The sequence below is a fragment of the Microtus ochrogaster genome, chromosome 24 (assembly GCF_000317375.1).
Source record: "Microtus ochrogaster isolate Prairie Vole_2 chromosome 24, MicOch1.0, whole genome shotgun sequence".
Lineage (NCBI taxonomy): Eukaryota > Metazoa > Chordata > Mammalia > Rodentia > Cricetidae > Microtus > Microtus ochrogaster.
The window spans coordinates 16,109,003-16,121,133 of record NC_022024.1 but is presented as its reverse complement, the minus strand read 5'-3'; the positions used below and the strand labels follow the sequence as shown (position 1 = coordinate 16,121,133).

Sequence of the window (12,131 nt, the reverse complement as noted above, 5' to 3'; positions counted from 1 at the left end):
AGCTGGGGGAGGGGGGGTCTGTGCTCTGTTCCGGGACAAACCGCCCCTGGATAGCACACACTCACCCGTCCAGGTGGAACTCCACAGCACCTAAACAGGGCCGCTGGTAGCCCAATGATCCGGGGACAAAAGGAAAAACAGGGGGCAGGCAGTGCGAGATCCAGGAGCACAGAGGCACCCCTGGAACACAAGCTGAAGGTGCCCGGGCTGCCTTGTAGGGGACCTTGGGGCCCGCCTGGTAGGCAGGCACTCACCACTCTGGTTGGGCAGCCCCAGTGTAGGAGCAGAAAACAGTTCCCAAGCAAAGGACCCAGCAGAAAACGCAGGCTTGGGGGAGGGGTCGTGTCTGGAAGTCAACTTTTTAACCCCACCTCCCACGACGGTACAGACTTGCTCCAGGAATCAGCTATAACTAGCCTCTCTTTACCTCAGAGTAACGGGATGACACTTTCACTTCTACTCTGTTGCTATCTCTTGTCATGGAAAATGATAGCTTCTCACTGGACTAGGGAACAAAAGTCAAAATCCTTACTCTGGTGGTAGAGTCTTTCTCTGAATTGTATCTACCCCACACTTTGCCTTCTTTACTGAGATCCAGCACAAAGGGCTATTTCCTCTTCTCAAAACGAAACAGACAGTACTCTGGGATAGACAGCCAGCAAGTTCTGTACTAGGGCAAGGTCATCATTTGGCAAGGCTGTTCCTGAGTATCATTTTTATAGTCATAAAAACATAACTCCTCTATGTTAATTTTCCTTTTCCCAATTGATCTTTCTTCACCTGTCTAAGGATTACTTGTAGTATTTCAAAATTGTTCCAGTTTATTACCAGAACGTGGTCCTCATGCCAGCAAACCCCTTTTTTCTATTTGATGCTATACCCTACCGTCAATGTCTCCACAATTGTTTGGGATATATTGAAGCTTATATATTTCTATTAGGTAAACCAACTGTAAGATAGCTCACTGTGAATCAACAGACAATAAAAAACAGATGAACTAAAATTAATGGCAGAATAGTATTTTATTAACAATAGAGGAGCCATTGCTAAATTATTTAAATATGTGTGTAGTTATACTGAGTATGAAAACGATTGAATATTCTTTAACTCTTAATTATAGAGATATCATTACTTGAAAATAATTGTACAAGTTTAATGAAATTTAGAAGTGAAATGGACTTGGTTGATTAAAGGATGTGGTCCAAGTAGGAGGCAGAGTTGAGACTCATAATGTTTCCGGGAAGCCAAATATTTGATAATACATGAGATATGAGGTTTAAGTGGGAGAAGGAAGTGAAAATAGTGAACTTGGTGGTTATGTGTTAGCTAGTTTATATGTCATATCTAGGCATGTTACATGTAAATCTGTTCACAGAGCCTCTTCTACAGCCTTCTCTAACTTTAGAGGTGAGATCAACAGTCCATCAGGGGTTTCATCTCTCATCCATGCTACTCCACTGGCAATTGCTGAAATTCACATGGGCATACTCTTTAAAACAAAAATCATAGAGCCATGTCTTCATAGCAACAGAAGTGTCAGTGGTTGTCTAGACTTTAAATAAAATGGTAGATATATAAACACAAGAAAAATATATGCATAATATTAGATACTTGCATGTCCGTGCATGTGCTCATATACATGGTGTGCATGTGTGTGCACACATACACACCTGCCCTTCCCACACACCCACTCACACACATGTGTGTTCAGATTTGCTTCTGATATTATCACTATCAATCTTCTTGGTTTTTCAGTATCTTTAAAAAAAAAATCCCTTCATTTATATGTGCCTAGAGATGAAAGGTCATACTTTTGTTTTCTTAAGATTCATAAAATATCCCTACTTGTCTTCATTTTCTTAAAACCTTGAGTCCTTGACTTAAGAAAGAACACATAGACCACAACACAGAACTGAGCAGAGTAACTAATTGAAGCCAGGATCCCGAGGGCTTAAATTACCACAGTCTCTCTGTCATTCTAAATTAAAACTCCCTATACACATTTCATGATTTATAACCCCGCGACCAAAAGCTGAAAAGCCTCCCAGACATGGAGCGCATTTCCCCGAAGGAAATGGTGATTCCTGGAAGAGAAGTCCTGAGAGGCAAATATCCACAATGGAAGAGGACACTCAGAACAAAGTGTGTCGCAAGGGTCATGGTGTTCTGAGGGGGCCTCCCTGGGAACTCAGAGCGCATGCCCAGGGGTTCTGTCAATCAACCTTGAGTTCAGTCAGAGCGACTCCAGCCACAGGGAAAGTAGATGCCTCTGTGACCTGCTCTCCAAAATAAAATGGGGCATAGCAACTGACCACCTGGGGATAAGCCTCTGTGTTCTTTTTAAGAACACTTGTTATAACCACACCTTTACCTCTCATGTCATCCAACTGCATATTTCTTCAACTCTACTTCACTTCCAGGGATTTTACAATTTAGTTCTAGAAAGTATGTTTCATGTCATCATGGGATTTAATGTGTGAGGTGGTGAAAGCCAACCATTATCTGACAGGAGGGGTAGAAATCATTTGCTCATCTTTAACAGAGATTTTTTTTTCAATTGCTTGTCATTTATTCAGTTTCATTTTTTTTTTATTGAGCTCTACATTTTTCTCTGCTCCCCTCCCTGCCTCTTCCCTCCCCTTCAACCCTCCCCCAAGGTCCCCATGCTCCCGATTTACTCAGAAGATCTTGTCTTTTTCTACTTCCCATGTAGATTAGATCTAGGTATGTCTCTCTGGAGGGTCACAATCCCAGAGAATTTAGACAACAATGAGGACCCTTTAAGAGAAATTTTTAAGAAAAAAAACCCTTATTTTTATTTATTTATTTATTACCTTTTGGTAAACAAAAGATTATCTTTCCTATATCCTATCATTTAACAACTTATATGAACTAGATTAGACTAGTCTATTATCTCCGTGATTACTATATCTTACCAGATAGTCCCCATTTAACTCAGCCATTCATTAACTTGGCATTATTCGTTGGATTCCTGGGTTGAGAAATGAATGGAGGTCCTCTGGAAGAGCTGACAGGGCTCTTAACTGCAGAGCCATCTCTCCAGCCCAAGAGTGGCATTTCTGTCCGATTAGTCATGCTATCAATATCTTTATTAGCCTCTAATTCAAACTGTATAACTTCACTATGCTATTAATTGTAAATTAGCTGTGTCCTCTCTAAATAGATCTTTTAATCTTGTTTGGCTCTTCTAAGCAAAACATAACACAGAAGAAAGGCGTGATAGTCATGAATGGCTTTTAGCTGTGAGTGACATCACGAAGCAAAAGAACTTCGTTCATGCAGCCTATTTATTTTTTACAATTCTCCAGATGGTAACAATCTTGGAAATCTCTATATCACATTCTGAGTGCAGAAATCACATGCAGAATCAGAAAATAAACTATGGACACAGGCAGCAGTAGTGATTATCATAAACAACACAGAAAAAGAAGGTAAACCTGGAATCTATATAGACTGGATAAAGAGGGCATGATACCCACTAAAGTAAAAGCAAAAGTTTCCATGCATCTTGATACTCTCTGGTTATTCTAATTGTCATAGTGAGACCAACCATAGCTGAATGTTAAGAGTAACTCAAAAATGTATTTTAATTATCATATTATACTAAACTGATAAATTTATAAAAAATTAATTGTAAAGCCAAAATTATAACTATAAATCTTTTTCAATGCTTCACCTTCCATTTGCATTTAAATTGACACATAGTAATAATATATTTGTGGAGTATAGTGTGAGGTTTCTATACTTGCATACATTTCAAGATGATTTGATTAGGGTGAATGGCATTTTTACCACATTATACATAAATCATTTTTGTGTTATGGGCATGCAAAATCTTCTCTACTACCTACTTTGAACTATTCACTCATTTGCATATCAGTTACCCTGTGAGCTATAAAGCATTAAAAATTATTACTCCTGCCCATCTGTACCCTACATTTTTAACCACTCATTCCCCACTTCCCTCTGAATTCCCAGTGTAGTCAACAGCTATTCTTTTTTCAAGTTCTTTGAAATCAACTGTCCAAGTCTCATTTATTATCATGAGCCCATGATAATTGTCTTTTGGTCCTTTTAGAGGTGTAAATATAACATTTCCCTAACTAAATTGGAAAAAGAAGTAATACAGAGTTGTTATGCTTCTTTAAAAAAATTATTATGAAGAATCTACTGAGTATAATGTTCTCTGATAATGCTTGCATTCTAGTAGTGACAAAAATAGGGGGGAGGGAATGTTATGTTTACTTTACAAATGGTGACATTAGAGATAATGAACAAGGAATATAGACAAATAAATTTTAAGTTAGAAGGTGATTAGAATTTGGACAGAAGAGAAGTAATTTGAAGACCAATGCTGGACAGGAATGGGAAGACTGCAGTATTTAAAAGATGGCCAAAGAATCATCAAGAGTTCTAGTAAATCCACACTACAGAGAAACATGAGCCTGAGCAAGTGTGGTTTGCTCATCATGTAGACCAAGCTTCCAATATGGAGGACCATTTGTAAGATTCATAACAGGGAAGAAGGACAAGCCAGGCAGGTTCTGTGTTATGTATATATACATATAACTTCTTATACAATCTTTTGACATCTCATTTTATTTTCTTCAGCAAGTAAGGAGACTGAACCAAAAAGATGCTTTGTAGGGATGGTAGGTGTCACCTGGCAAAGCAACTGGAGTCATAGGGGTGACAGGTCTTCCAAGTACATCTCTGAAGGCTTATTTAGCCTCAGTGCATGTCTGTAAGGGATCATCTTGTTTGGGTTAATTTATATAGAAAGTCCCACCTTAACTGTGGGTGGGACAAATACCTGAGCTCCGTCAAAAGGAGAAAATGTACTGAGCACTGGGAAGCATCACTCATTCCTGGTTTTGGATTCTATGTGAGTAGCTGCCTCAAGCTGTGTGACTTCCCTGCTATGCTGGAATTTTCCTTTAATTGGGATCCAAACTAACCCTTTCCCTCTTTAGGTTGTTTTTCTAAGGTCTGTTATTATAACAAGAGAAAAATAACTACTAGAGAAGCTACATAGATTTCATAGTTTGGAAAGAGTAACTTGGAATGCAATCTCATCTGTAATTCTAGAGGTGAGCTTTTAATGATGAAATTTTTAGGTGTATGCCTAAGTAAGAGCTGCTTAAATGATGAAAACACATGAATTATTTTCAAAATGCCAAAGAAGACAAAATTCTTAATGTATAATGTGGAGACCTATACAATTATGATTATTTTAAAAAGAGCAAAAACCACTCTCTCACTGAGCTGCAAAAAGGTGGCCTATGAAATTTTTATTAGTCTACGAAGAAAAAGAATTCTTGCTAACTATTCAGAATAGATTAAATTTTCATTTAAACCATACAGTGAGGAAGAACTCTGAAATCAATACAAAGGTATCATAAATCATACTTAGGGCTCATGCCTCCAGCAATATGTGACAGTAGGTTTTTTCTGTATTGATTGTCTTGATTTTAACGGAAAGATATTATACTGCTTTTTTTGTATGTTACTACTATGGGTTTTTGAAAAATGCTTAAGGAACACTGCTATGATAAGTTCACATAAATTATAATTATAGACAGTGGGCTTGTATGAATAGAAGAAAATATTGATGACTGAAGCATTATATTACATCTTTCAAAATGTGTAGGAAACCATCTACAAGGTGACACTGAACCCCACTGTATCAGGGCCATCAATGCGGCACTTACTAAAGCAGGTGCACTAAAAATTTATCAAATTAAGTATCAATTTAAAAACTATGAAGCTTTATGGCTTCAGAATGGCTGTTATAATGGCACAGTTCACTGAGATGTTAGACTTGGGTCAGGTTAATTTTGGTGTATGACTTTTTTGATTCAAGTATTTACAATAAAGTTTTAATAAAAAACTAATTAAATCAATTTTTGTACAATAAAAATTAAAAATGTATCCAGTCTTCAAAGAAAAGTACAGAAAGAAGAATACTTTTATTAAATCCCTGCCACAAAAAAATAATCTACGTCTTCCCCAAATGGTATGAGTGGAGCCATTTTATATTTAAAAATAACTTGTAAATGCAAACCACCCATGCATATCCACTGAGAAGCAGAAGAAAAGAGACATTTATTCCACAAAGGAAATACTATCAAGGAATTCTGGGCAAGAAATTCCGCATCATAGACATAAGAACAGAGAGAGGGACACTCTAACAAATGACACTTTGTCACTTCCAAAATCGGTTTTCTTTATACAAAATCACTTCATTTAGATTGCTGTTCTACTACTATTAGTGCCTCTTGTCCACTCAAATTGCTTAAATCAGTCTCTAGGAAGTATCTCTGCTGTCGGTAGTAAGAACCAACATGTCCTTGCCAACTGTATGCAAACAAACTAGTAATACATAAAAAGATTTCCTCTCCCCATTCCTTCTTCTGAAGAACATCCAGTAAATTATCTTACAATGTTTCATTTGATTTTGATTGGTCTGTCTTCTTGTTCCCTCTATTAAAATTCAAAAACTTCACTAGATATCACAGAAAGACAAGGTGTGCTTAATAAACAGAAGACCATCCATAAAACTGAATTCAGGATAGTGAAAACCATCTTCATTGTTCTATGAATGAGGAAACACATGGCATCTTCGTAAAATTATGTTCTTTCATCATTTACAAATCAGCTGCTAATCAAAGCTCTTTACAAAGAGACGAGAATTTGCATGCAGAGGACAGTGGGTCCACAGCAAAGCTGGCTGGAAATTCTCGAGTCAAACAAGTAACACTAGGTAGGGAATAGTTTTTGAAAATTGTTTTGATATTTTAAATTATTTTCTGTCAAATACTGAGTGGTAAACACAAAAAAAAATCAAGGTAAGTTTAAGTTGAGTACTTTAGATTTCAAAGATAGAAAAAAACCAAATACTTATGTGTGTTTCATATATTCATATATTTTTAAGAAAGGTAATGCATATTTTTATGCTTTCTCTCTTTAACAAAATATTATTCCTATTTATGCACAAGAACAAATTACTCCATATAGCTTATCTTTCTTCAGGAACAAAGCTAGGGGCTGACATGAAAATTGTTGGCTGAAATTGTACTTGCCATTTTCTGAGATTTCAGACAAGGTGACCTATAGACCTAGTTATCCCATGAAATACTGACCTGCATGCTGCATGGATATTATTAGAGGGCAGCAATTCAAGTCCATGATCAATTGCTAAATAATCCTGATGTAAATTCAGCCAGTTGAAAAATTCTAAACTCTGACCCAGGCTTTCTAGAAAGAGGGCATTTCCTGCCCTCCTGTGGGGTTGCTTTACAGATTTCACTTGCCTCTTCAGCACCACTAAGCACATAGGCTGCACCTGCAAGGACCAAAACTTAAGCTACATAAAACACACATACACGTGTGTGTGTGTGTGTGTGTGTGTGTGTGTGTGTGTGTGTGTATAGATAGATAGATAGATACAGATATATAGATATATGTATACACACACATATACACACACACATATATATATACAAAACACATATTCCTAGAAAGAGTGTTTCTCAAATACTCAAAAGTACTATGAATAATAATCCTTGAGTTTTGAAAAATGTAATCAACACAAGCTATCAATAAAAGATAACCATACCTCTTTACCAGGATTCAAAAGACACATGATACGCACTAAAGTATTTGACTGGAGGAAGAAATCATACCACTTTTCTTCCACCAGGGACATCTTGCATGGTAAGATATAGAAAAGTCACCACTAGAAAATAAATGAAAGGGTGCATCCTAAAAATATGATAGACCCTTCTTGTCAGATCCCGAGAGAAGGGGTTTGAGCCTTTTTTTTTTTTTAAAACAAATCACATATCTGGGTCACACGAAAATGAAAGCACACAAAGATAATTTTAAACTCACAATAATTTAGAGAGTCAAACTGCATCCAAACAAACTCGTTTGAAATGCGTCCCCGTCCTTACCTAGACTGCATATCTTGCTGGGTTTTGACCTGACTGGGTTCCGACTGAGGAGCAGTGTGAGTCACTTGCTGCTGAAGCTCCACCAAGGACTGGTAATACTGCTGTTGATGGTGTTGTTGCTGCTTGTAGCGAGACAAACTGAAAAACAGTCCTAGAATGGCTTTTAAGTTTCCATTTCTTATTTCTGTATCAAATGGAAAAAAATGTAAAACATGGTCAAATAAATCGAATTGATTTTTCCTATATGACTAGAAGTCTAGATGTAATCCGCTTAGACAAGATCTATGAGGATAAAAACACAAGTTGCTCCCTAACTCGCAATTTCAATTGATTATGAACGTTTTAGTTCTGCCAACATTACAAAGTGACTTGTGATATCACGGGGCTCGGGGGAGGGGGGACAGAAGGAACAAACCCAACTAAACAAAGATGCTCTATGGGTTGTGGTTTTCCTTACTCTTGAAAGAGGATGTGCTCACTGCCTTGGGGTAACGATTTTATTTTGCACACAACTTCTCTCCCAAATGCACACACAATAGCCTACATAGACTTGTCTATGGAGAAATGAAACTGCTCAAACATCCATCGAGGCCATTTGTGACAACAGCACAGTTTCTTACCTTCAGCCGACAGGCCTTGGACATTGACTCCGCGAGCTGCTAGAAAGCTAAGGCAGACCTCAACATTTTCAATCTGCAACAGGAAAAGCAGTGAAAAGGCCACTTAGAGAATTACTCTTCGGTAAGTGTGTGAGCAAGAATGAAACATGGGGGAAAAATAAAACAAGAAAGAATTAATACTTAACATTCATTTCATTCTAGGGAGAGTTACCAGAGGTTTACGAGAGTGATCTTGGCCAAATACAGAGTGACCATAAAGCTCCCATTGTGCACTTTGGTGCATGCACACAATTGATAAAGGCACAACCAAGAATGGCATTCCTGCATCATAGCAACCCACCTACGTAGCATAAAACCAGATCTGTGTTTTACAAATAAGCCTCAATGAAAACATCCATATGAGATGAGATTGTAGCCCTGCAATTATGAAAATATTAGGATGTGGGATATTGAACTCAGTCACTAATATTTCTTAAGTTTCCAGAAGCTGGATAAAAAGGAGAGCTATTATATGAAATAAATGAGGCTTATTTTTAACTCTACACCAGAAAAAAAAACTTCATTTTCAAAGTTGTCTTTGCGTTTTGACAGTTGAGGAAGCCCATGATTAAATGCAAATATGATCTTTCAAATTTTAAAAGGGCAATGTACATGGCTTTTAAGTAATTATTTTAGTATGACAATCAACTTGTAACCATTTGAAATGGAGGAGAGGTACTGAATCCATGAGGCAAAAGACTACTCTCAATGTTGATCATGGAATTACAAAGTTAAGTTACCTAGAAGACTGTTTAAAGCTAGAGGCTTCCAATTGATTGTGATTTTTTTTAATACTCTGAGAGTGGTGCATGATAAATTAAAGAAAATATTTAAAGTTAACAACTAGTAAGGGATTAATTTCTGTCTTATTTACTTCTCATCAAAAGCCATACAGAAAGACCCAAAAACTTTTGCCAGTGCCTTCTTAGCTCAGCATCACAGGAAGACAGTAATGCCTCTGAAAAATAACAATATATCAATAATCCATCTATCCAAATGAGAAGGTTATATTCCTTCTGGAATATAATCTTGTGCAAAATGAAATCTAAGCCATAGCATTCAATGAGCTATTTTTATTTTATTTTTATTTTTGGCTCACAAATAAAGCCAAGGCATACACATTTTCTTTGAGGAAAAAAAAATTATACTGGTAAGAAAGTATTATTTAAAGTACTTTATTGTTAAATTAATAGAGCTGGAACAGACTGACCAAAGTGTAACCTAATATAGTTCATTCCACGATCAATATCTGAGTCTCCAGGAAGGGTATGATGTTGAAACTTACATCGGATCTTTTCCCATGCTGCTTTGCTATTGGAAAAGAATGAAATAAGAAACAAAGGACTAGGGAGATGAGTCAGTGGGTAAAAACACTTTCCACGCACACATGAAAACTGGGTTCAAATCTTCAGGGCTCCAGGAAGAAGCTGAATTTATACATAACAGCTACAGTCACAGTGCTCAGTTCCGGCAAAACTGGAAACAGGGGGATCACCATGACTTGCCATCTTTTGGCCCAGATCCATCACAAGAAAGATTATCTCAGGGCAATAAGGAGGCGAGAGAACGGGACATTAGATCTTCTGCTCCCTTTAGTGTAACTGAAGGCATCAAGCCATACTTTCTGAAGTTTCGTAAGCATGCACTCTCATTTATTTGGTTGTTGTTAGCAAGGTTATGTGTGTGTGTTGCTTTTTTAATGTTTTATTTTTCCCTGTAGGTATGCGGGTATCTAGCTGTGTGAGAGTAAGGTGTATGTGAGTGCAGGTGCCCACAAAAGCCAGAGGCATCAGATTCCCCTGAAGCTAGAGATGCACGCAGTTGGTAGCCACCTAACGGGGATGCTGGGAAATGAAGTCTAGTTCTCAGTAAGGGAAATGTGGGGTTCTAATCCTGAGCCATCTCTATAGCCCCTAGTGTAGTATTTGAATGCAATGGGTACTCAACAATCCTTAAAAAACAAAGGAGAAAATAAGGTTATATATATCACATCTATCTGCGTTTTTATGAATGAACTAGATAAAACTAAAAAATAGCAACAGTGAACCAGTGGTATTTTAATTTAAGTCTACACGTTATAAAAATCACACCTATTTCCTGTATCGGGCTCTAGGAAAAAAATGAATCATAAAGTTTATTGAGTGGGACAATTGGTAAGAATTTAGATTGTAATTCTTAACCTGTAAATCTCCTGTTGAGAACAGTGAGACCCCAGATCCTGAATTTCTTGTAATCCCCTGATCTGAGTGCCTACAGCTGCTCTGAGCAGGAGACCTTCAGGAGTTCCTGATGGCAGGAGAGTGGTTTCTGGTGGATTTGGCCGGGGCATCGCTATCTCTATATAATCTACCCCTGAACACAATAAAGGGGGCATTCTTGGGGAATTGAAGGATGACTCGTGTCGCTGTCTCTCTGTCTGTGTGTGTCTGTGTATTTTAACCTCTAGCCCCCTTGCCCGAAGCTCGCTAACTGGGTGCCAGGGCACAGAGCGCAGACACAGGGGCGCGGTGCGCGGCAAGGCAATATATCACATCTATCTTCGTATTTATGAATGAACTAGATAAAACTAAAAAATAGCAACAGTGAACCAGTGGTATTTTAATTTAAGACTACATGTTATAAAAGTCACACTTATTTCCTGTACCAGGCTCTAGGAAAATATGAGTCATAAAGTTTATTGAGTGGGACAATCTATCAGTAGGAATTCATACTGTAACTCTTAACCTGTAAAGCTAACCTGTTTTTTTTTTCCACGCAAAGCAGCAGATGTCCATAGCTATCATAGAGATACACGAACGGAACAAAAAACCAAGAGCACACTATATAATACTCAAAGGATATGAGTTAAAGAACAGCGAAGAAAAACAATAGAAGCAAAAACTATAATGCCTGTGAACATTAGATTGAGATAGTCTAAACATACCGGGATACTGGAAGTAGAAGCTTTTGACATAAACAACAGATGCATATATGTGTGTGTGTTTGTGTAAATCAATCGGCTATGTGTCCAGTGCTACAGTATTTTCTGTATCATTGGAGCATGTTTAATCTGCATTTCTCTTAGAGTACTTTAACCATTTTACAGTGTTTTATCTCAATTTGAAAATAAGGATAAGTTACTGGTCTCTTGTAGGAGGAGTATTAGAAATAAAACCATTCTGAGTTTCACCACTGTCTTATTTCTCATCTAGCCCTATCATTCCCAATTTCCACCGATGGATAATCTCTCCAAAGACTTCTGCCTTCCTATTATTGTGTGTGCAGTTGTAAGTCCTTTGTTCTCTAAGTGATTTACCTTTGACTGGTATGGAATGCCTAACTTCCCTCTATCGTGTGTTAAATTTTATACCGACAGCACAATAAAAACAAAACACAAAGTTCCTAGCTTCTATATTCAATAAATATATTCAGAAGTATCAAAAGTTACAGATAAACTGAACATTTAGGCTTTTGGTCCTCTCTAAACATTTAATGGTATTACAAGCACTTAAACTGC

At 37.4% G+C, this 12,131-nt stretch overlaps 1 protein-coding gene across 4 annotated transcripts in view; it reads right to left on the bottom strand.

The window, feature by feature from the left end:
• Nucleotides 1–12,131, bottom strand: part of Nav3 (neuron navigator 3) — a 714,280-nt gene that overhangs the window by 198,789 nt on the left and 503,360 nt on the right. For all 4 annotated transcript variants that reach the window (XM_026784582.1, XM_013350349.2, XM_026784583.1 and 1 more), the window contains 2 exons: nucleotides 8,597–8,669; nucleotides 7,977–8,160 (listed from right to left, as the gene is read on the bottom strand). In XM_026784582.1, the coding sequence (XP_026640383.1) occupies nucleotides 7,977–8,160; nucleotides 8,597–8,669 (257 nt within the window). The remainder of the gene's footprint in view (nucleotides 1–7,976; nucleotides 8,161–8,596; nucleotides 8,670–12,131) is intronic.